The sequence below is a fragment of the Palaemon carinicauda genome, chromosome 16 (assembly GCF_036898095.1).
Source record: "Palaemon carinicauda isolate YSFRI2023 chromosome 16, ASM3689809v2, whole genome shotgun sequence".
In the NCBI taxonomy this organism is placed as follows: domain Eukaryota; kingdom Metazoa; phylum Arthropoda; class Malacostraca; order Decapoda; family Palaemonidae; genus Palaemon; species Palaemon carinicauda.
The window spans coordinates 19,677,162-19,704,071 of record NC_090740.1 but is presented as its reverse complement, the minus strand read 5'-3'; the positions used below and the strand labels follow the sequence as shown (position 1 = coordinate 19,704,071).

General features: G+C 33.9%; 1 protein-coding gene across 1 annotated transcript in view; it reads right to left on the bottom strand.

Moving 5' to 3' along the window:
* The window catches only part of LOC137655681 (protein scarlet-like), a 71,533-nt gene that overhangs the window by 2,329 nt on the left and 42,294 nt on the right, over window positions 1-26,910 (bottom strand). Inside the window, 12 exon segments of the mRNA XM_068389640.1 lie at window positions 2,214-2,314; window positions 3,571-3,676; window positions 3,985-4,120; window positions 7,957-8,181; window positions 8,597-8,702; window positions 8,935-8,966; window positions 14,373-14,580; window positions 16,605-16,635; window positions 16,638-16,842; window positions 18,346-18,516; window positions 18,895-19,081; window positions 26,673-26,721. Coding sequence (XP_068245741.1) covers window positions 2,214-2,314; window positions 3,571-3,676; window positions 3,985-4,120; window positions 7,957-8,181; window positions 8,597-8,702; window positions 8,935-8,966; window positions 14,373-14,580; window positions 16,605-16,635; window positions 16,638-16,842; window positions 18,346-18,516; window positions 18,895-19,081; window positions 26,673-26,721 — 1,557 coding nt within the window.

Genomic DNA, 26,910 nt, shown 5'->3' with positions numbered 1-26,910 from the left:
GCATGTGTTAACAAATAGGAAATTGCTTTTAGAATGTTTTCGATTTTTTCTACATCTCTGTTAATACATTGGTCGACAGGCCTTTCAATTTTATGTTAGTGAAGATATTTAACCTTGAAAATAGCCATTAAACATTCTTCTTTATTCATTTAAAAGATTTCCCTCTATTATTATTATTAATTGCTAAGCTACAACCCTTGTTGGAAAAGCAGGATGCTATAAGCCCAAAGGCTCCAATAGGGAAAATAGCCTAGTGAGGGAAGGAAATAAGCAAAAACTACAAGGGAAGTTTAAGAACAATAATAACATTGAAATAAATCTTTCATATATAAACTATAACAACTTGAAAATAACAAGAGGATAAAACTTCAAAATAACAAGAGGAAGAGAAACAAATAGAATAGTTTGCCAGAGTGTACCCTCAAGCAAGAGATCTTTAATCCAAGACAGTGGAAGACCATGGTACGAAGGCTATGGCACCATCCAAGACTAGAGAACAATGGTTTGATTTTGGAGTGTCCTTCTCCTAGAAGAGGTGCTTACCATAGCTAAAGAGTCCCTTCTACCTTTATCTAGAGGAAAGTAGCCATTGAACAATTTACAGTGCAGTAGTTAACCTCTTGACAGAAGAAGAATGGTTTGGTAATTTCTGTGTTGTCAAGTGTATGAGGAACGAGGAGAATGTGTAACGAATAGGGCAGACTATTCTGTGTATGTGTCGGCAAAGATTAAATGACCCGTAACCAGAGAGAGAGGGATCGAATGTAGTACTGTCTGGCCAGTCAAAGGACCCAATAACTATATAGCGGTAGTATTTCAACGGGTGGCTGGTGCCTTGGCTGATCTACTACCCTTGCAAAATTAAATGAACCATGCATTGTTTCTGGTTCGATGTTTGCAGCAGGACCAAAAAATTTCATAATATGTAATCAAATGTACCAATAGCGGACGATATTGTTTTTAAGATACTATTCAATGTGAACAATTTGTTTGAAATTTTGAAGATAAACTGAAGAGTTTTTAACAGTTCAGGCGTCGGGTTTCTCAAGAAATCATTATATGTAATGTCTTAGTGGCGCCTAAAAATCGAGAATATCTCTCTAGGCAAACTGAGGTTCAGTTAGTTGTCAGGAAAAGACAAAACTTGCATTTACAGTTTTCTGTTTAATATTTGGTGCCGACACGTATTTCAAATAACTTTTTATACGTGATTTTCATCAGAACTACATGGTTTAACGATGAAATTTCACTTCAATATAAAAGGTATTGTGGTGAAAATTTGAACTACAAAAATATTTAGATAGGAATACAGAAACCGTTTCTTTGCAGAGAAAATGCCTGAGCGGGAAAACCACATCTTGTGCCGCTCTAAACGGAATCAAATTCGAGATCAACGCAGTTTACAAAGTTAGATTTTCCGATTGGGAGAGTAGGCCTCACAATTTAGCCTGCGTTGGACAGGAAATGACGGCCCTAAAGAACCGACATAAATGGAAGAGCGAGGTTGGAACCACGGTTGAGCTACTTACATACCTAGACCCAAGGTCTGTATCCTTGCCTAAACCCAAGGTCTATATATACAGTATAGACCTTGCCTAGACCGTGATTGGAACCTAAGCTTCGTCGAAGAAGGGGGGATAGCTTGTGAGCTCGGTCATGAAATTATGAGAAGCCTTGTGAAAAATAAATATTCATATACTGTATTTAAAAAATAATTTTGAAATTTTCAATTTCATGGAATCTTGAAATTTTCAATTTCAACGAATCTTGAAATTTCCAATTTCAAAGAATCTTGAAATTTCCAATTTCAAAGAATTTTGAAAGTTCCAAAGTTCCAACTTCAAAGAATCTTGAAATTTCCAATTTCAAATAATCTTGAAATTTCCAATTTCAAAGAATCTTGATATTTCCAACTTCAAAGAATCTTGAAATTTCCAATTTCAAAGAATTTTGAAAGTTCCAACTTCAAAGAATCTTGAAATTTCCAATTTCAAAGAATCTTGAAATTTCCAATTTCAAAGAATCTTGAAATATTCAATATCAAAGAATCTTGAAATTTCCAATTTCAAAGAATCATGAAATTTTCAAGTTCAAAGAATCTTGAAGTTTCCAATTTCAAAGAAGCTTGAAATTTTCATTCAACCAAACTTTTTAATTGACTTCAGAATTTCGAAACATTTTTGTTCGTGCACCTGAATAACATTTTGACTTACTTATATTCTTGATTCCTTTCCACTGTGTAATGGTCAAAGCTTCGTTGGAATACATGAACCATGACAGGTATTTCACCCAACCAATGAACCAGGGCATTGATCTGTTGAAGAGATAAAGATGTTAATTTTGATTGTTGAAAAACACCAGTGCTGATCTTCTATTCTTAGAGAGAGAAATAAACTCTTTATAAATTTACGATCAAATTTAGAGACAAATAAACTCTTTATAAATTTACGATCAAATTTAGAGACAAATAAACTCTCTATAAATTTACGATCAAATTTAGACAAATAAACTCTTTATAAATTTACGATCAAATTTAGAGACAAATAAACTCTTTATAAATTTACGATCAAATTTAGAGACAAATAAACTCTTTATAAATTTACGATCAAATTTAGAGACAAATAAACTCTTTATAAATTTACGATCAAATCTAGAGACAAATAAACTCTTTATAAATTTACGATCAAATCTAGAGACAAATAAACTCTTTATAAATTTACGATCAAATCTAGAGACAAATAAACTCTCTATAAATTTACGATCAAATTTAGAGACAAATAAACTCTATAAATTTACGATCAAATTTAGAGACAAATAAACTCTTTATAAATTTACGATCAAATCTAGAGACAAATAAACTCTTTATAAATTTACGATCAAATTTAGAGACAAATAAACTCTTTATAAATTTACTATCAAATAAAAACAATGATTATAATAATGATATATAGAATTGTTGTATTCAGACTGTATGCAAATACAGGGAGTTGAAGGCATGATATTTTCACCAACACATTAGATATTGAATTCACAGTTTTTCCTTCTGTGAAAAAGACGATTACACCGCAAGCAAAACAACAGGCAAGGAAAATAACTCAATAGAATACATCACTTGAAAATTCTTTAGAACAAAATTATATCTGTTTTGACGCTGTTACCGTTTTTAGTATGATATATTGGTAATTTATTCTCATCATTTATTTATTTCCTTATTTCCTTTCCTCACTGGGCTATTTTTCCCTGTTGGAGCCCTTGGGCTTATAGCATCTTGCTTTTGCAACTAGGGTTGTAACTTGGCTAATAATAATAATAATAATAATAATAATAATAATAATAATAATAATAATAATAATAATAATAATCTGTGTAAAATAGACTTCTTCTAAGCATATCGTATACTGAATAAAGTTCATTGGTCAAAATGGATCTAGTTTAAGATACCTGTTGTGAGAAATCATTATGATAAAATTTCATCAAATCAGCATAAATAAGCATAGATGAAAGACAGAATAACTTGGGATGGAGAAATAGCTCGAGGTAAGAGACTAGAATAATGTAAATAAAACTTACGTCAGGTTAATGAACAATCCTCCTGATATGAGAAGCACCACATCGAATGGTATCAGGAACAGCATGATGTAAGGGATGCTTTCAAACATGGCCGAGAACATCGATCCTGAAGGGGAATTAAAGATCGTATCAGTGGGGTTAAGAGAGATTACTTGGAAATGATATGTTCAGCCTTTACACTCACTATGAATATCAGCTATAAATGATTGCATCTTGATGAGGTTGGAGATTTGGACCCCAGTGGTATTGCTTGGTTTCCAGCAATAAAAGTTTACAAAACATCCAAATTGTAATTGTCTAAAAAAAATCTTAGACTTAATTTACCTTCTTTCCTCACTTCTCGAAACTTAATTGAAAAGAGGTAAACCTTAACTGATATCACAAAAATCTTTGAAGGTCTTATGGAAATCTTACCGCAAGCTGATGCAGTGTTCGCAGTGAAAATTGTGATAAGAACTGTCATGAAGAAGTGGTAAGCGTGACGCTGAAGACCCACCATCCAGTAGCAGATTAGGCAGAAGACTACGGGGTCAACTATGAAGCCGGGAATCTGTAAAGATAAGAAAAAAATGACATATCTTATGGGTTATAACTAATAGCTGCACTTCCTTGCCTTTTCTGAAAGCTTTGTAACTCGAAAGTGTAATTCCAGAGGGAAAAGGAAAATAATGCTTACTCAGCAAAAAAAAAAAAAAAAAAAAGAAAAAAAAAAAAAAAAAAAAAAAAAAAGGGGGGCACATGAACGCTTACTCAATTGTAGACTAAGCTGATACAACCAGGGCATAGCTTTAAGCTGGCGTGTATTGGTAGTACCTGAAGTACCAAAAGATCAGTTATAGTTTGGTTCAAACTTACTATCTAAAACACACCACAAATGCTCAGAAAAGTTATCAAAAACTTTAATAATACGATATAACTTGATGTTAAAATTGATTGCCTGTTTGATTTCTGATTTGCTTTATTTGCAGCCATGCCCAGTAGTAGCAAAATTTTTATAATTCTAATAATATCTTATTTAAATCCATGGATTGAAAAATTAGTATGAAGGAGGTAAAGATATCTGGTCTGAACAGACAATGTTCCGGGCGCAGCCAGAAATGTTTATTCGATGATGGGCTATAATTCAGGGGTGGCCAACCTATGGCTCATGCGCCAACAGTGGCGCATTGCACGATTACAATTGGCGCGTTACACCCCAGAGATAATAAAAGAATACTGCCTGCTCCCCCCCCCCCCAAAAAAAAAAAATAATACTAATAATAATACTTTCCTTTACAACTCGGACATCTGTCCACACTATCATATATATATATATATATATATATATATATATATATATATATATATATATATATATATATATATATATATAATGTATGTATATATATATATATATATATATATATATATATATACATACATTATATATATATATATATATATATATATATATATATATATATATATATATATATATATGTATATATATATATATATATATATATATATATATATATATATATGTGTGTGTGTGTGTATACATATGTATATATATAAATCAAATGATTATATGTACAACCGCCAAATATGTCCAAATCACCAAACCTAAAGGATTTCAAGGAGGTAAAGTTTGTGTGGCGCACCTGAATTAGAAGTGAAAAAAAAATTGGTGCATAGGAAATAAAAGGTTGGCCATCTCTGGGATATATGATCAGGATTGATCTGTTCATGGGGCTTAATGCAGGCGTGTACAGATAATCTAAAATATTTGAAAAATACAATAAACAGAGTAATGGGATGAATATAGGTTTGAAAGGTAAGTATGAACAAGGGAAAGGTCATAAAGGACTGCATGGGAAGAATAAAGGTGGTAAAGTTGAGTGTAATAATTATGGAGGCCTAACGTTGTTTATTCAAGTATAACAAATATGGTAGAGTAAAATTTCATAGATAAAGTGAATATAGTGATAATATACTCAGTTAGGCTTTAGAATTTGCTGTGATGTGCCTCAGGAACTACTCAAAATAATGCCAGTAAACACACAGATGGCTATAAAAAAAAAAAAAAAAAAAAAAAAAAAAAAAAAAAAAAAACATGGAAAGCATAATTCAATATCTAATTCAGTACAACGTAAGCTCAAGACCGCAGGAGATAATTTCTTGTTTGAAAGCAGAATATTTAAATATCTGAACAGAGGAAAATGACAACTGACCAAGACAAATAATTATTATTTGTTTCATTGTATCTATAGTTACTGAAATATTGCTTTTAGAGCAAGACCACGTGCTACGCATCTTATATCGATTAGGAAATCAAAAGGACTCATCATTAAGAGCTGTCCACATCTTTTATGAATAAATATATTTCAAACAAGAGTTTCTGAAAGTATGAATGAAAAGGGAAGACAAGTGGAGGGAGATATAATATCACTAATCATTTACTTCAACTAGTATCTATAGTTCCTTGAATATTAATGCTGTCACCATTCATCTTAAATATTAATAATGTCACAGTGAGACCATGCACTTAATATCTTATATCAAACAAGAAACTTGGTAGAGATGACCACATTTTTTTTTTCTATGAAAAATGTCTATTTGTAAAGAGTCTTTAGCGGTCATAGCAAAATGACCATAGAAGCTCATGTGATATTGTTGATGAGTAATGAAGCTGGTATGATGTTGTCTAAGGCTTTAAGAAAAGGACCTTAAACGATCAAATATAAACAATGAATATAATATCGCAATGTATCACTAATGGTATAAATTGTTGAATTCGGGCTGTATGACCAGGAAAGGTCAAGTAATGGAGCTTATAAAATAATAGTGATGGTATAATGAAACTTGTATGATATTGTGAAACTGAAGTGATATAATTATTAATGTAATAAAACTAATATCATATATTGATTTATTATTATTATTTTACTACTGAATACAACAGAATTCGATTCCTTATTTTATTTGCTTATTATTTTACATTATAAATGATTGAATCCTCTTCCATAGATTCCAACGCTTATATACCCTTGCGTCATCTATACTCTTATGACGTTTATGATTCCTTGTTTTTTTTTTTTTTTTTCCCTTTATTGTGCCGACCTGAGGTTCGCCAATGGCCATTGTTTTTGTGTGTTATTTTCTACTTATTAAAGTCAGTATTGGCAATGAATTTGGTTTTATGCTAACCCCAACACTTCGGACTTACATAGTTAATGATATAAAGAAAAGCTGATTAGTAATATTGCAAGAAATATGTCATTACTGATTATGTAATGCAACTAATGTAATGAAATTAAGGATATATATTCAGCAGTTGCAAGAAAGCTGTACCATTTACATGCCATTTCCGTTTTCCTTTTTATTTTTCTAATAAGTTTTCATTTTAAAGGATTTCCGATCGTTCACAGTATATCTAGCCAGAGGTTCCTCTTTCACGAGAGAGAGAGAGAGAGAGAGAGAGAGAGAGAGAGAGAGAGAGAGAGAGAGAGAGAGAGAGAGAGAGAGAGAGAGAGAATTTCAATAAATCATAAAACAAAAGTATCGTAAATCCCTGAGAGGAATGTAGATAATCATCACCGAAAATATACCATTAAAGATGTAGTTAACCTGTGTACTAATGTGACAATAATAGGAAATTGTTACGACAATTTTGATATAATGAAGCTGGTATGATATTCCCAAAGATGCCATGAAGCAGAGTCGATATCATGATCTAAATTATATTGTCAATGACTTAATGCAATTGATATGATAATCACAAAACCATAACCTAAATAGATTTGTTTTCTTTAAGATTTCCTCAGCTTGTGTGAGACACGTGACAAGTTTCTGTGTTTTGAAGATTTTAACGTTCTAAATTAGATTACTATTATTAACAGGAGATTATCCAGCCAAGTGAGTCAAACTCAACATAGATTTTGTAGATAGAATTTAAATGTCGATTTATCACATATTTTATCTATTATTTTTTCATCTTTTATACTTACTATATGATTATTTTCTTATATATATATATATATATATATATATATATATATATATATATATATATGTGTGTGTATATATATATTATATATTATATATATTATATATTATATATATTATATATATATATATATGTGTGTGTGTGTGTGTGTGTGTGTGTGTGTCCCGAATTTATTTGGGCCAGCCGTATGAGAGTCAAGCTTGACTCATTGGGCTGGTATCTCCATCTTTTAATAAATGAACGACTTTCCTTAAAATCCTTATAAAATTTCAGACACCTAAAATCAAGTCGTCACTTGCCTTTAAGGTTCTTTGTATCAAGACTTTCCTTCCTTCCCCTAAAGTCAGATCGACAGACTGAATAAAGCAATAAGTGGTAACATGGTTTCGTCAACTTACCAGCGCCACCATCTTGGATAGGTAGTATGTATCCGCCCTGTAGATGCCATTTTTGTATTCTCTCAAGAACAAAGGCATTTCCTGAGGGAATATATTGAGCACCCCGTAGAGGGAAGGGAACGTGTTCTCGGTGATGAAAATGAAGAGAACGCCTTCGATGTCCTGGATCCCAGCTTGGTTCAGCTTTACGTTTGTGTAACACACCCCCACCAGGAAGGCGATCAGCTGTTCATTGGTTGGAAAGAAAGATGCACCCAGGGTAAATAACGGCAGAAGAAATTGGTTATCAGTAGGGCTAAAGTACCAGGCAAAACAACACACGCAGACACAAGGTAATAAGAAGATACAAGAGGTATCCAAATTAGCAAAAAGTTATATTTTTTCATTCCAATATAAGATTAATATAGGTAGAATTACTATATTGTTTCAATTGTTAGCCATCTTAAAATACAACCACTAATTGCCTCAAGTTTTCAGACCTAAATTTTGTAACATAAGAATTAAGAATATAGAGAGAAAGAATTATTTGATAAACAGAATATCAATTTTATCTTCAAATAAGCTAGTAAGCACTGGGAGCAGACGAACAAGCCAATGACATTTTGTCACGTATCAAGGTAAGCTTGATCTTTTCACTTACAATTTTCTGTAAAATCCTGATTGAGTGAATGGCAGGATTGCGGTAGGAATCGACGAGAGATCGCCACGTCAACCACCACAGTTGTATCAGCCAGTTGGGCTTCTGCCTGTTGTTGTTCGAATGAAGACAAAAAAAAAAGTTAAAAAAACACTCCTAAAAATTCTTTTATGTATTTGTTCGTGCAAATCAATGGGTGGACTATAACCTTCACCGTTTAATTTCTAATATTTAATAGCACTAGGAAAAACTGTATTTGCTTTTACTCTATTCATTTTTTTTTTATTTTGGTTGTTTCTCAACATTACAAAGAAAGAATAAAAATCATCCTTCATACTTACGGTATGTTCTTGCCAAACATCTCCTCCTGCGACTAAAACGTAAAAAAATGGAAATTAGTTTTAATTAAAACTCATATTTTGTTGTTGTTGAACAAAAGGATAAAATCTCTATACTACATCGTCTTTGATTAATGTTATTTGTGTGTGTGTGTGTGTGTGTGTGTGTGTGTGTGTGTGTGTGTGTGTGTGTGTGTGTGTGTGTGTGTGTGTGTGTGTGTGTTTTATGCATGTCTCCTTTGAGCGATTACGTTTGCGTGAAATGACAGCAAATGTCATTGATTTATGAGTGATTAAGCTGACACTTTAAATACACGCTTTGAAATATCAATTTGAGAGCAGTCAGTCCTGAAAATACTTTAAAATATCCTGGGAAAGTCAATATAGCTCACGTTTAGCATGAATAACTGACAGAAATTAGAATCTTTGTCACTCATATTTAAGCAGATTAACAAAATAAAAAGGGAAAGGAAGGGACGAAAGGAAGAGAAACGAACACAACTAATTACTCACTCGAGAGAGATCATGGAAAGCAAAAGAAGGAGAATAAAACTCGTTAGTAAGTGTTTAGAATTGAAGTTGCAAAGTGCATAAATCCTACCTACTTGCACTTTAACGGGAGAGCTTCAAAATAATACGTTAATCATTTGACCTTTGAGTTTAAAGGGACAAGAAACATGGGGAAATGAAAACCTTCATTGATTCTCACAGTAAGTTTACCTCGGTTGAGCCTGTCATCGTAAATGACGTGGCTTGCAAGGAAGGTTCTGCCTGTAAGGTTCTTCAGTGGATATATTTGTATACAGAAATACTCAAACTAAAAGAAATATTACAGCTTGATATCACAGGGAATAATAAAGCAATCATGGGCGTATCCGTAGTTATGTAGGCTACAGCTACGATGACTAACAATATGGATACATTAAAAATCATAGAAATAAGCAATAAAGCAGTAATGAAAAAAGTTGTAGTTCACAGTGAATAATAATCCATTATTCATGTACACTGAATACATGTCTAGCGCAAGTTTGGCTGACTTTACATGAGGCAATTCTCTAAAGCTTTCGCATAAGTTAAATCTGAAATTTCATTTGCTTTCTAGATTATTTATGCGTTTTAGCTGTTCCTTGTTTAATGAGTTACGGATACTTTCTTAAACTTTGACGCACACACATGCACAAGTATCCTGACGCACACACACACACCTTCACAAATTCTAAGCAATGATTTTGTGATTAGGAAAATGTCCCTACAAATGGGTTGCAATGATGCAAGAAGCACATTACCTAAACCAAGAGAAAGTGCCTGAAACAGAATGAAACTTAATTTCTTGGTCACAGATTGCCAAAAGATGGTATCAAGGTCAACGAGGAAAAAGTAGCGCCGATTACAGAAATGCCGAATCCAGAAGATATCCCTGGAGTCCGTCATCTCTGTGGTATGGTACTGTATCTAGATCGTTCCATTCCTAACCTTGCTAAAGACCTAGAGCTGATCCATAAGTTGTTAAGGAACAATGTTGATTTTGTCTGGTCTGTAGAATGTGACCAAGCTTTCAAACTCACCTGTACATCCAATCTACGATCCTGTCAAGGAACTGGTTCTCCAATTAAATAGTTCAGAGAAGGGCATAGGATCTGTATTACAGCGTACTTTGAAGTGCAGGACGATACGCCAAATCCAAGATTCTGTTCATTTGCACATCACGATGTACTTGACAAGAGGATGGAAGAAATCCAGGTGGCAGCTGCAAATAATCCACTCTCTCAACAACTGATAGATTATATCCTACATGGTTGGCCTTAGTTCAGACATGAATTAGTGGATGAAGCCAAAACTTTCTTTGATTTTCAAGACACATTACCATATGAAAAAAATATGAGATGTAAAGGGGAAAGGGTCTTTATGCCAAAAAGTAATAAACCAGTGATTGAAAAGCTACTGCACGCTTCTGACCATGCTCCAGAAACAATGATGAGGCAAGCAAGAGAAACTTGTTATTGGCTTGGAATGCTCAAAGAAGTTGAAACAATGGGAAATAAGTGTCAAATTGCCAAGAGCTGAATCCAGCTAACAGGAGAGAGCTAGTCATCACACATGATTTAGCAAGTCGACCCTGGGAGAAGATTGGATGCGATTCATTTAAGCTTGAAGGACGTGATTATCTAGTAATTGTTGACTATTGTACCAATTTCATTGAGTACGAGTACCTGAAATCTACAGAGAGAAATGTTACTCATGGAATCGAGAAGATGTGTGCTAAATTTGGAAAACCTAAAACTTTGGTGAGTGACAATGGTTCACAGTTCATTAGTTGGGAATTCCAGAACTTGATCAATGAATGGAACATTGACCAACAAACGTCATCACCTTATCACCAGTAAGCCAATGGAAAGGCCAAGGCCACAATAAAATCAGTTATGAACCTCATGAAGAAATGTTTAAAAGAAGGTTCGAACGTGTATCTTGCATTACTCGAGCAGAGAAGTATATCAAGACAAGAAACTATTAGTCCCGCTGAAGTGATGTTTGGCAGGAAAGCTGTGACTCAAATGACTGCATCTGATGAAAGAGGAGATAAGTAAGCCTAAGATGCAGCGAAAATTAACAGAAGAGAAGTCATACAACAGGGAAGCTGAAGAGCTACCAAATCTTTGCTTCAGTTAGTATGTGTTCTGAAAGAATGGCAATACTGAGACATCTTAAAAAGCAGACATAATCATAAAACAAATATATGAAGGAAAATATCTCATCCAAGGCAAGGATGGAGGAATTTAGGTCAGAAACCGAGTTGATTAGAGACCAAGATCTGCGACATTTGAACTAGAACCCCATAAATGACTGTGCATCTGATGAAAGAGGAGATAAGTAAGCCTAAGATGCAGCGAAAATTAACAGTAGAGAAGTCATACAACAGGGGAGCTAAAGAGCTACCAAAACTTTGCTTCAGTTAGTATGCGTTCTGAAAGAATGGCAATACTGAGACATCTTAAAAAGCAGGCATAATCATAAAACAAATATATGAAGGAAAATATCTCATCCAAGGCCAGAATGGAGGAACTTAGGTCAGAAACCGAGTTGATTTGAGACCAAGATCTGCGACATTTGAACTAGAACCCGATCCAAATCTCTTTCAGGTTCAAGATCAACTCCAGCACACTGACAAATAACAGAAATGAAACTGCTATACGTAGCAAAACAACCTGCAGTGCACCTGATCATCACCCCATTCAAGATAATACTCATCACCTCAGTTAAACCAATCGGTCTGAAAGTCCAAGGCAGAGAACTCAGTATGACCTGAAACCTGCAAGACAAGCCGAAAAAAAAAAACCTACGACTGTAGAACAGTCTCAAAGGAGAGAAAAAAAAAGCAGTAAAACTGAAAGACTATATCTGGAAGGGGACTGATCGAAATTAACTTACATAGATAATCAAGCCTAATGAAATCCAAATGCAAATGATAAGAATGTTTTATAGAAACGGAAATTCTGATCTTGAGGATAACTAACTAACAATTTGGTGTTAATTATAATATAAAGTGTTTATCTTAATTAAAAAAAAAGAGGGATGTTGAAGATCTAAGTATATATTGTGCACAGACCTTGCTGGATGCTTCCAGAACCACGAGACCCTTCCGGTCGATAGTTTGTTTATATGTAGAATGGTCCCCATGTTTTGGCATGATTCTTACATGTTCCCTATGTCTATATATAAGACTGATAACTGTGAATGTCCTCCGTTCAGTTCTGTTCTGTCCTGTTAAGTCATTCATCCAGTCAGCTATACTTAATTTTTTTTAATAAGGCGCATTTGCACTGACTCGCAGCGGTGCCCTTTTAACTCGGAAAAGTTTCCTGCTCTCTGACTGCTTAGAATTATCTTGTCCAACCAATCAGCGATCAGGGAACTTTTCCGAGCTTAAAGGGCACCCCTGCGAGTCGGTGCAAATCTGCCTCACTAAAATGAATTGACTATAGTTGTTTCCATATAGTGCTCTCTCTATATTTGCTGATAGATTAAAGAAGAATGTGTCTACCAAGATATAATAAACCCCCCTGATAATCAATATGATCTTCCTAATCGGGTAGTTGAATCAGTAGAACTTCAAAAGTTCAAACTCGCAGCAAATATTTTTATGCTGAAAAGGCTTACATAAGTCCTTCTATAGTTTAAAAATCAAATATCTGTTTTAAAGTTGTTAATGTTTTTAAAACATTTTATTTTAATTTTCATTACTTCTTATATCGTTTATTTATTTCCTTATTTCCTTTCCTCACTGGACTATTTTTCACTGTTGGAACCATTGGGCTTTAGGATCTTGCTTTTCCAACTAGGGTTGTAGCTTAGCTAATAATAATAATAATAATAATAATAACAACAACAACAACAACTACATCAACAACAACAATAATAATAATAATAATAATAATAATAATAATAATAACAACAACAACAACAACAACAACAACTACAACAACAACAACAATAATAATAATAATAATAATAATAATAATAATAATAATATAGATTTGTGTTTGTTATTCATACATCTATCGCTCGTTCCAATATCCCCCCCTTGTTAACACTGCTTGAAGATGAAAAGACTATTTGAAATTCAAGCTGAAGTAAGCGTTTCCTTCAGCTTCAAGTAAGAATTACAGGGTGGGTGAACGCACCAAGTTATTTCCATGGAAGATGAAGATAAATATGTGAAAATGAAACGCAAAGAACAACAATCATGCAATATTAGTATATCAAGCAGAAAAAAACAATATTATATCACAAATAAAAAGTCCTGAATTTCAAAAGTTGTTGCAAAAAAAAAAAAAAAAAAAAAAAAAAAAAAAAGTTCACATTGAAGCAAATTAAATCAGCGGAATAACAATTAACCTGACTTGCAATGTTCTTTCTGGGTTTAATTTTATCTAAAGTCAAAGCAGCAAGTGAATAGTTTCCAACTCGCACTTGACCCGCAAATTCTGCAATGTTTTTAAAAAGCTGAAAAGACAAGAAAAATTAAGTTACAGATAATAATTTAGTATTTATCTGATAAGTCCAACTGTTCAGCATTCTGATGTTTTCCACATCATATAGTAGATACACAAACATGAAGAAATGAGAAATTCGATTTGAAATATCACTTTTGAGTAGGACAATGTAACTCATTTATTAAGTTTTGAGGTGTACATGTGCTATTACTATACAAGTCTATAGACATTTCTTTTCAGTGAAGCAGATTTGCACTGACTCGCAGCGGTGCCTCTTTAGCTCGGAAAAGTTTCCTGCTCTTTGATTGGTTAGAGAAGATAATTCTAACCAATCAGATAACCGGAAACTTTTCCAAGCTAAAAGGGCACAGCTGCGAGTCGGTACAAATGCGCCTCATTAAAAAAAAATTGAGTCTAGTACAATATACAAGTAACGATGACTGTACTTACGCTAGCGCCAGAATCCGACTGAGATATGCACATGTTATCCTGATACTGAATGGTGATATCGATGTCCTTCGAATAGGCCGAGACAGCGAAGTTGTCGCAAATTCGCTTGATTCGCTCGCGACTTCGATGCTCGTGGCCGGGCAACACGGCCAGGGTGTGGATGTAGTAGTCGGCAGGATTGAACGTGGAGGGGCACTTGTGACCCAAGCTAGTGGAGGAGATTAGTGGATCAAAATATGTCGCAGAGAGAGAGAGAGAGAGAGAGAGAGAGAGAGAGAGAGAGAGAGAGAGAGAGAGAGAGAGAGAGAGAGAGAGAGAGAGAGTCAAAGTCAAAGTCAAAGTCAAAAACCTTTATTCCATTATAAAATGGTTATTCTGTTACATAACAATATAAATTATTTACATAAAATTCACAATAATTGGATTGTAAAAATCTAGGATATATATACATTCAAGTAAAATTTAAAAAATATTGCTTAAGTTTCTTTTTGAATAAATCAGAACTAACATTTATACATTTTCTTATTTCCAGAGGTAGTTTGTTCCAGCAAGCTGGGCCCCTTATTGCCATTGAGCGTGAACCCAAAATCCATTAGAGAGAGAGAGAGAGAGAGAGAGAGAGAGAGAGAGAGAGAGAGAGAGAGAGATTTAGCAGGAGGAAATGATGAGATGGGAATTAGTCGAGAACATATTTTCCACCGTTGGTTATAAATGTTTTTTTTTTTTTTTTAAGTATGGATATTGTATGAATTTATATGAAATGGCGTAAAACTGCTAAATTAACATTCAATTGATATATATATATATATATATATATATATATATATATATATATATATATATATATATATATATATATATATATACATATATATAAATACATATACAAATAGTAATATATATAAACTATATATTTATATATATATAATATATAAATATATTTATATATATATATATATATATATATATATATATATATATATATATATAATACAGTATATCTATCTATCTATCTATCTATCTATATATATATATATATATATATATATATATATATATATATATATATATATATATATACATAGTTTACTTCCATTTATGGTACAACGTAAAGAGAAAAAAATGCAAAGCTATCAAGTATCAGTTTAAAATGCATGAGGCCCTATCTTATTGACAGGGTTAATGAGAAGTTGACTGATACAAACGTGTTTCTACATATATTCTCTCTCTCTTTGTGGCCCGGTGGTAAATCACTGGAACTCAGCTATTATTATAAAGTTAATTACTCATTGAGTCTCTGATCCCCAGGTAGAGTGATTTCGATATTAAGGGGTATTCATGGCTTTTATATATATATATATATATATATATATATATATATATATATATATATATATATCTATATATATACACATATATATATATATATATATATATATATATATATATATATATATATATATATATGAGTATGTAAACACACACACATATATATACAGTATATATATATATATATATATATATATATATATATATATATACTATATATATATATATATTATACATATATAACATACATACATACATACATATATCGTACAGAAGTGTAAGCAAATTAATAATGACTGTAGACCTAATTAATCCAGATTTAATTTCAAGCATCTCCATGATATGTAATTGTTACCGGGGACTAAATTTAAAATGCAAGGCCAAAATCTAAATGTACTCTCAATTCATTTGCCTAACATAATGATGGACTCCATTCTGAAATAAACAATTAACATTGCTACAGTAGTTTCTCTAGTTATCATACTCTTATTCCAGAGCAGAATATCATCCTCGTGTGTTTGTCATATGGTACTAATAGAGAACTTAAGTAGATAGAAACATACATTGAATTTTGTCTATTTCACTTTGGTTTGATTAAAGGGAAAAAAGATCCGATGTCAATAACAAGTGAAAGGAAAATCGTGATTTCACAAATTCTACCCAAATGCTTCCTTTTATTCTTCCATCAGTGTCACCCGTATAGCCCCCCCCCCCCCCCCCCCCCCCAAAAAAAAAAAAAAAAAAAAAACGCGTCATTCATATCTGAAGCACTAAGAGAGTGCTACTCTCGTATAGATGGCCCTGGTAAAGTTTTGCCTAAATAGCATGGGGGAGGTTTACCATAATTTTCCTCAATCCAGATGATCCACCTGGGCTCGTTGTAGTGATAATAGTATTACCCACCTGTCCAAGAACTCGAGTGCACCCGATGAAGACCCATGTAGGCTACGCGGCCTTCAGCCAGGAGCAGCAACTTGTCAAACATAGCGAAGACTTCGGAAGATGGCTGGTGGATGGTGCAAAGAATAGTCTTGCCACGAGCGGCCATGTCCTTCATCATACGGACCAACTTCCTGGCATTGTAGGAATCCAGTCCCGTGGTCGGCTCGTCGCAAAACAGCAGCGGAGGATCCGTGAGAATCTGTTCATGGCATTTGAATGAGTTTACAATAATCAGTAAAATAAATTCGTACAGAAAGAATCTTACATTACACAGTATTATCGCTATCATCATCATCATCATCAGCCGTTGTTAGTCCACTGCAGGACAAACGCCTCAGACATGTCCTTTCACGGAAGTCTGTTTGTGGTCTTTCTATGCCAGTCTATACCATTAATTTTCTTAGTTCGTCGGGCCATCGTCTTCTCTTCCTTCCCCTGCTTCTTTTGCTATCTCTAGGACCCATTCTGTTATTCTTAATGCCAATCTATCATCTATTATTCTTATTATATGTCCTTCTCACGCCCATTTTATTCTTTTTTTTACATGTTAGAATACCCTCTACTTTAGTTTGCTCTCGTATCCATGTTACCCTTTTTCTGTCTCTTACTGTTATTCACATCATTATTCTTTCCATACCTCTTTGAGTTGTAACTAGCTTATATTCTAAGGCTTTAGTAAGGTTCCAAGTTTCTGATGCATAAGTTAATACTAGGAAGACCATCTGGTTGAATACTTTTCTTTTCAGAGAAAGTGGAATTTTACTTTTCATAATTTATATTATTCCCAAAAGCTCAACAACGCTTCTATTCGTACTAGTCAGTTCTAACACCCCTACCCCCAGAACGAACGATTGAATCCAGCAATGGAAAGAACAAAGGCTTCTTCTTCTTCTTCTTCTTCTTCTTCAAAAAAAAAAAAAAAAAAAAAAAAAAAAAAAAAAAAAAAAAAAAACTAAGTAAATATAAAAGTTAGGGAAGCTCATTCAAGAATAATCTGATATTCTAGAATCAACGTTCGAAGCTATTTTCCTAAAATAACTCGCAACCCCATGTTCCTCTAATGCCATTTGGATGCTAATCTTATAAAAAAATGGTTTTGGCGTGATTTTAACATTCAAAGAAGTTAATCTTTTGTCCGTCTAATGTACGTCACGTCGACTACGTTTCCTCAAGAAAATACGAAGATTAATAATATTGTTAGGGATTATTTCTCTTTTATAATACATGTCTTACCTATTTGAAAAGAGAAAAGCATTGAGGAAGAAAAGTTTTTTAATTGTGTAAGCTGATGACGTACCCTGTCGCCTTTGTTCTTCTTTATTAAAAGAACTTTTAGAGAATTGACCTTCTGGCCATATAAAATATTCAGTTGAAGAATTGTTCAGGTTGACTACCTGAGCAAAACATCTTATACGTGTGCTAATGGTGTTTAACACCTCTCTTGTGTTAACTTTTGTACTCGTGAGTTTTTTTATTATTTGAATTGAATAAGGTGTGACTTAACATTAAAAACCTGATGTGTTTACAGTTCAACCCCAAGGGCACTTGGGCGCTGATTGGCCCTACATGACCCAGTGCCGGGCTGTACAGCAAAAAGTTCTAAACTTTAAATCCTTATTCACAAACTCCTTTTGTCCTCAGTAGTTTCTTCCGCACGTCTAATTCCAAATTCCCCGTCAAAATGGACATAAAATGGACTTACCTCTGTTGCAAACGCGAGTCTTTTCCTTTCTCCCCCTGAGAGCGATTTGTCTTGGCCAGGGATACCAATCCGGGTGTTCTGCGCTTTCAACAAGCCCAGTTCCTTCAAGAGCTCTTGAACTCGAGCACTGCGCTGCCAGTGTGTTCTACGGTAGTCCATTCGGAGTCTTGCCTGTTCATTTAAGGGTAAATTAAGAAACTTGTTAGATATGAGATAGGAATACTTCCGCCAAAGAAGGTTTTTTTTTTTTTTTTTTTTTTATATTAGGTAAATGTCGTACGTATTTCTATAGCTGACAACATTTTATGCTTTAAGTCTTTTTTTTTTTTTTTTTTTTTTGCCAAATAATAGAAACAAAACTTGCATTTTCCCTCTGTAAAACGAAATGCACTTAATTTTGTCGATACAAAAGGTTGAAATATAGTAAAAGGCTGAATCCTCGATATACTGTTATTAGCAACTAAACTGAAGTACATCCTGGTTTCCTGATGAAATTTAAGCAAGCATGATAATCGAAATGGGCTGAAGAAGAACAATGCCAAATCGTACCATAAAGGTTAGATGTTCCTTGACCGTTAGCGATCCCACGAAGAGGTCATCCTGGTGTACATACCCCGCCAAGGAGGCCATTGTGCGGTTGGCCCTTCGACTGTTCACCAATATGTCTCCATCGACGATCACTCCCCCAGGCGTCCTATGCGCCAGGGCAGTCATAAGGGTGGATTTCCCAGCACCACTGGGACAAAAAGAAAAAGCGCACAATGTTAGCTATTGGTTGTCACAAAAAAAAAAAAAAAAAAAAAAAAAAAAAAAAAAAAAAAAAAAAAAAAAAACATATTTCTCGGATTAAAAAATGCGACTTGTTCTAAGAAAAAAAAGGTAGCCATGATGAAATCAAAATAGCTTTTTATGAATAGGATAATAACTTAAAGCGCTTAGTATGGGATGATTATAGATTTTTTCCTACCCTGCAGTATGGGACTATGATTCAAAGGATCTTATTGCAAAATACTGGAAACTACTAAGATGAGCGAAATATAATCAGTAACGAACAATTATTATTATTATTATTATTATTATTATTATTATTATTATTATTATTATTATTATTATTATTATTATTATTATTATTATTATTATTATTATTACTTGCTAAGGTACAACACTAATTGGAAAAGCAGGATGCTAAAAGCCCAGGGGCTCCAACAGGGAAGATAGCCCAGTGAGGAAAGGAAACAAGGAAAAATAAAATATCTTAAAGAACAGTAACAGTAATAAGATAAATATTTCCTTCATAAACTATAAAAACTTTATCAAAACAAGAGGAAGAGAAATAAAATGGAATTAAAGAAGATAAAGAAAATGACTTACAAACGTAATATACAACTAGATTTCACTGTGAACAAAGCGTTTGTTCACTAACCAAATTTCTGTAAAAAATCCATCAGCAGAACTTTGCAAGAGACTATGACCGATTAAACTATGACTCTGAGGAAATGAAGACGAGTAGCATATGAATGACAAGCTATGGTAATAGAGTGAGTGAAGTCAAAACAGTTGTAAATAATAAATCCATATGTAATTATAAAAACAATAGGATACCATAATTATCATTCCTTATATAAGCTTATTTAGGTATGTTTTGGCAACTGTAAGTAAATTCTAGGTACGTACTGTATACCTATACAATAAAATGAAACGCTGAGATTTTTTTTTATTATTTCCACGGATTTCACTTTATGCCATCATTATCATCATCATCGTCATCATCACCATCATCATTATCTCTCTCTCTCACTCACTCTCTCTCTCTCTCTCTCTCTCTCTCTCTCTCTCTCTCTCTCTCTCTCTCTCTCTCTCTCTCTCTCTCTCTCTCTCTCTCTCTCGTTTACATAACTTAAAGATGGGAGAAGTTGACTTCACATCATCTTCAGTATTTCTTCCACATCATCCAAAGTGCACATATATATAGATGAGAACATCAAGAGGAACAATAATAACCCCAAAATGTAGATGAGAACATCAAGAGGAACAATAATAACCCCAAAATGTAGATGAGAACATCAAGAGGAACAATAATAACCACAAAATGTAGATGAGAACATCAAGAGGGACAATAATAACCACAAAATGTAGATGAGAACATCAAGAGGAACAATAATAACCCCAAAATGTAGATGAGAACACCAAGAGGGACAATAATAACCCCAAAATGTAGATGAGAACATCAAGAGGAACAATAATAACCACAAAATGTATATGAGAACATCAAGAGGAACAATAATAACCACAAAATGTAGATGAGAACATCAAGAGGAACAATAATAACCCCAAAATGTAGATGAGAACACCAAGAGGGACAATAATAACCCCAAAATGTAGATGAGAACATCAAGAGGAACAATAATAACCCCAAAATGTAGATGAGAACACCAAGAGGGACAATAATAACCCCAAAATGTAGATGAGAACACCAAGAGGAACAATAATAACCACAAAATGTAGATGAGAACATCAAGAGGAACAATAATAACCCCAAAATGTAGATGAGAACACCAAGAGGGACAATAATAACCCCAAAATGTAGATGAGAACATCAAGAGGAACAATAATAACCACAAAATGTAGATGAGAACATCAAGAGGAACAATAATAACCCCAAAATGTAGATGAGAACACCAAGAGGGACAATAATAACCCCAAAATGTAGATGAGAACATCAAGAGGAACAATAATAACCACAAAATGTAGATGAGAACATCAAGAGGAACAATAATAACCACAAAATGTAGATGAGAACATCAAGAGGAACAATAATAACCCCAAAATGTAGATGAGAACACCAAGAGGGACAATAATAACCCCAAAATGTAGATGAGAACATCAAGAGGAACAATAATAACCCCAAAATGTAGATGAGAACATCAAGAGGAACAATAATAACCACAAAATGTAGATGAGAACATCAAGAGGAACAATAATAACCCCAAAATGTAGATGAGAACACCAAGAGGGACAATAATAACCCCAAAATGTAGATGAGAACATCAAGAGGAACAATAATAACCACAAAATGTAGATGAGAACATCAAGAGGAACAATAATAACCACAAAATGTAGATGAGAACATCAAGAGGAACAATAATAACCCCAAAATGTAGATGAGAACACCAAGAGGGACAATAATAACCCCAAAATGTAGATGAGAACATCAAGAGGAACAATAATAACCCCAAAATGTAGATGAGAACATCAAGAGGAACAATAATAACCACAAAATGTAGATGAGAACATCAAGAGGAACAATAATAACCCCAAAATGTAGATGAGAACACCAAGAGGGACAATAATAACCCCAAAATGTAGATGAGAACATCAAGAGGAACAATAATAACCACAAAATGTAGATGAGAACATCAAGAGGAACAATAATAACCACAAAATGTAGATGAGAACATCAAGAGGAACAATAATAACCCCAAAATGTAGATGAGAACACCAAGAGGGACAATAATAACCCCAAAATGTAGATGAGAACATCAAGAGGAACAATAATAACCACAAAATGTAGATATCCAAAACAGGACAAATGAGGAAAGGAATGCACGGATTGATGCACCGGTCCGGTTTGCGGAGACGACCGCAAGAGTTTCATAAGTCTCTTACGCGACTGAGAGAAACCTTAGTAGAACTTTCTCACTTCTTACCTGAAGCCAGTGTCAACCCTAGCTTCACATGATGATGATGATGAGAGAGAGAGAGAGAGAGAGAGAGAGAGAGAGAGAGAGAGAGCGAGAGAGAGAGAGAGAGAGAGAGAGAGAGAGAGAGAGAGAGAGAGAGAGAGAGAGAGTTGAGTATGTAGTGGCTTGCAGGAAGACTGCATTCAGTTTCCAAGTCTTACCGTGAAATAAGTTTTTCAGCTTCAGTACTTACATAGTGGCAGGACTTATGATCCGTTAAAACTATGAATGTGGCGGTGACCTTTGTGTCTTTTTTATTAGAAGCCATCCTCCGTAAGACAAAACACATTAATATTGCTTATATAATATTATATATAGGCATATTTGTTTAGATCTAAGGAAAGAGAGAGAAAAATTAGTTTTAAGAAAGAAAATAAACACTCCTGGAATAGGAGAAAAATCTGGTGAGTTCAGTTTACAATACAAAGTATGTACTTCCAGATACAAGATGAAATGGAAGCAAATAAAGAAGAAATGAACAATAATTTAACAAAATTTGTACTGGAATCAGCACAAAAGAAAGGTGGAAGAGTTCTTAAATAAGATCAAGGAAAACTATCAGAAAAGACTAAAAACATAATAAAGAAAAGATTGGAAATAGGATTGAAAGCCAAGAGAGATGGAATAGAATCAGCAGAACTATTCAAAACAATAAACTAAAAACCCAAGATATTGGTAAAGACAATTAGACCAAAATAGAGGAAACACATTATTATTATCATTAATTAAGGAAGAAGCATCAAATTGATGAAAAGAAGACTTAGAACGGTAGTAGGTTGGCCTGGGCACCAACCACCCGTCGAGATACTACTGCTAGAGAGTTATGGGGTCTTTGACTGCCCAGACAGTACTACATAGGACCCTTCTCTCTGGTTACGGTTCTTTCCCTTTGCCTACACAGACACCGAATAGTCTGGCCTATTATATACACATTCTCCTCTGTCCTCATACACCTGACAACACTGAGATTGCCAAACAATTCTTTATCCCCCAAGGGGTTAACTACTGTACTGGAATTGTTCAGTGGTTACTTTCCTCTTGGTAATGGTAGAAGAGACTCTTTAGCTACGGTAAGCAGCTCTCCTAGGAGAAGGACATTCCAAAATCAAACCATTGCTTTCTAGTCTTGGGTAGTGCCATAGCCTCTGTACCATGGTCTTCCACTGTCTTGGGGTAGAGTTCTCTTGCTTGAGGGTACACTCGGGCACACTTCTATCTAGTTTCTCTTCCTCTTGTTTTGTTAAAGTTTTTATAGTTTTTATAGGAAATATTTATTTTAATATTGTTACTATACATGAAATATTTTATTTTTATTTTTTCCTTTCCTCACTGGGCTATTTTCCCTGTTGGGGCCCCTGGGCTTATAGCATCCTGCTTTTCCAACTAGGGTTGTAGCTTAGCATTTAGTAATAATAATAATAATAATAATAATAATAATAATAATAATAATAATAATAATAATAATAATAGAACAGGGCGCCAACAGATGTTTGTTTTAAAGGATGATAATGGAAATATTATCCACAATAGAGATGGAATAATAAAAATGCAGATGATTTATATACAGTGCTATACAATAGTGATATAAGAAATAACTTTACCAATAGAGAAAATGAAACATCTGAGTCGGTACCAAACGCAACAATAGAAGTAAAGAAAGCTTTAAAAGGCATAAAAAGAGGCAAAGCAGCAGGAAAAGATAGCCTAACAACTTATTTAATAATAGATAGAGGAAATTTCATAATAGTAAAACTGCCTAAACTCGACACCAAATGTCTGCAAGAGTGCTCTTTATGTACAGGTTGGAATAACTTTATCATTATACTAATTCACAAAAAGGGAGATACAAAAAGCCTGAAAAATTACCGTCCAATGAGTTCAATCTCCGTAATATATGAAATATTTACAGATATCATATTAAGCAGAATAGAAAGACAGCTATACTTTAATCAACCAAGGGATCAGACAGGCTTTAGATATGAGTATTCAACAACTGACCATATCCATGTAATTAATCAGCAAATGGAAAAATAAACAGAGTATGACAGACCATTACGTATGGCATTTATACTCAATGAGAAAGCTTTTGATTCTGGCAAAACCTCAGCAGCAATGAAAGCCCTTCAAAAACAAGGAATATAAGAATCTTATGTTAGAACACAAGTAAAGTAAAGGAAGTAAAGCTATCCTAAAACTACATAAAGATAGTTAGAATATTCCTATTGAGAAAGGAGTTAGACAGGGGGACCCCATCTCTCCTAAATTATTCACAGTATGCCTAGGAGTTTTCAAGAATTTAGGTTGGGATAATGTAGGAATTAATATTAATGGGGAATATCTTAACAACTTTAGATTTGCATATGACATAGTTGTGTTTAGTGAATCATGGGAGGAATTACAAATGATGATAGAAGATTTGAATAGAGAAAGCAGAAATGTTGAGTTGAAAATGAATATGAGTAAAACTAAGCTAAAGTTCAATGAAAATGCAAAGACAACCAATAAGAGTATTGAAGAGCCTCTGGAGATTGTTAATGAATATACATACTTAGGGCAGATAGTGAGTGTTTCCCCAGGACACAAGACCGAACTTAAAAGAAGGATAATCATAGGATGGAGAGCATTTGGTAAACGAAATGAGATTTTGAAATGTAAAATGCCACTTTCACTAAAAAAAAAAAAAAAAAAAAAAAAGTATTTAATGAGATGGTCCAACCAGTAATAAATTATGTATCAAAAACTTGGAGCTTTACTACAGCCTTAGAACATAAGCTAGTTACAACTCAAAGAGCTATGGAAAGAATAATGATGGGAATAACACTAGGAGACAGAAAAAGAGCAACATGGATACGGGAGCAAACTAAGAAAAAGAAATTAACATGGGTAGGACATATAATGAGAATAACAGATAATAGAAGGGCATTGAGAATAACAGAATGGGTTCCTAGAGATTGTAAAAGAAGCAGAGGAAGGAAGAGAAGACGGTTGATCAACGAACTAAGATAGTTTGTGTGTGTGGAATGACACAGAAAGACCATAAACAAACCCAAGTGGAGGGACATGTCTGAAGCCTTAGTTCTGCAGTAGACTAGTAACGGTTTACGATGATGATGACGCATATATATGTATACACACACACACACACACACACACATATATATATATATATATATATATATATATATATATATATATATATATATATATATATATATATATATATATATATATATATATACACATATATATACATATATATATATATACATATATTCCATTAATTTTGAATAGGATATTTACTTTTTTGAAAAATCTGACTCTTTAATTTTGGTCTATTGTCATTTACAAACTGGTAATTTTCACATCTTTACAAAACATTACTGTAATAAGTAAAAACATACAAAAATAATCAGTATGAAACGTATAGGTTTCCTATATTTTGGTGAGACGTGAATTGCTAAACAGTCAACTATATAAGCTCCCAGCATGATACTTAATTCGAAATTATGGAACTCGAAGGATTTGTCATTTCTGAGCCAGTTTTCTAATTTTCAGAACAATCACTGCGTCGAGCATAAACTTACATTTCAGTTAAAATTGATACAATTTTAAAGAAAACCAAATACATTTAATGTTTTACCAAATGCAGGATAAAAAATTTAGAAAAGTCTAAACTTGAAAATTAGAAAACAATCTAAGAAAGTATGAGATGAAAAAATCTTACGACCTAGATTTGAATGCATGAGGTATGTTGCAGAAAATGGACAGGGGTCCTATGGTAATCTGACACTGAGCTAGAAAAATGCCGTCAAAGTTGGATGCCTTTGTGAGTCTTTATATAGGGAAAAGAAAAGATAAAACAAGAGCAAGCGGTCGGTCAGCAAATAAGGAACAAAGACAATGACTTTACTTTTATGAACTTAATTACCTCCGACTTGAATAGACACAGCGTTGGTTTCCATGACTGGTTTGGCAAAGGGCTGTATGTGAGATTCTTGGTAATGGCCGGATCATGATGCCGCATTTCCATTGTCTCCACAGGCAATCACGAGGCCCTTACGAGGACTTATTGCAAAACAAAGTTGTTACGTAGAGAGCATCATAGTCTGCTTTTAAAGGTTTAAAGGCCTTTCATTAATGGCAGAAGCAAGGGACAGTGACATTGCCCTATCGAGCAGGACAATGCCCTAGAGACTGACCATATCCATATGATCAGCGTCCAAGTCCCCTCTCCACCCAAGCTAGGACAAACGAGGACCAGGCACTGGCTGCTGATGACTCAGCAGATAGACCTATAGGCTCCCCTAAGCCTTACATCCTTAGCTCACAATGATGGCGAGGTTACAGCGACTAAAGGAACTAACGAGTTTGAGCGAGACTCGAACCCCTTTCTGGCGATCAGCAGGCAAGGACGTTACCAACCGGCCACCACATCCCTAACGTAGAAGGCATCCTATTCTGCTTTTCTACATTAGTTTATGGTCTGAAATTCAGACTCTTTCTTTGTGCACAGTTAGCATCGTCATGTGAAAGTGTGAAAATAACTGAATAAAAGACAATGGTTAATGAATGGTTAGTCTTACTTACCTAGAACCCATGAGAGCCACCAAGCTTCCAGGTCTGACGGCCCCCGACACTGCAAGTAAGATGATTTACATATTTCAATAGACAGACAGGGTTATACTTTAGATTGGTACTTCCTTACTATAGCTTTTGAAGCTTATATATTTCCTGTATTTGAATCTATTATCTCGTAACAAGATGAAGCGATGGAATTATATTTTCTATATACATTGGGTCTTTAATATACGTTTCCTTAATTCAA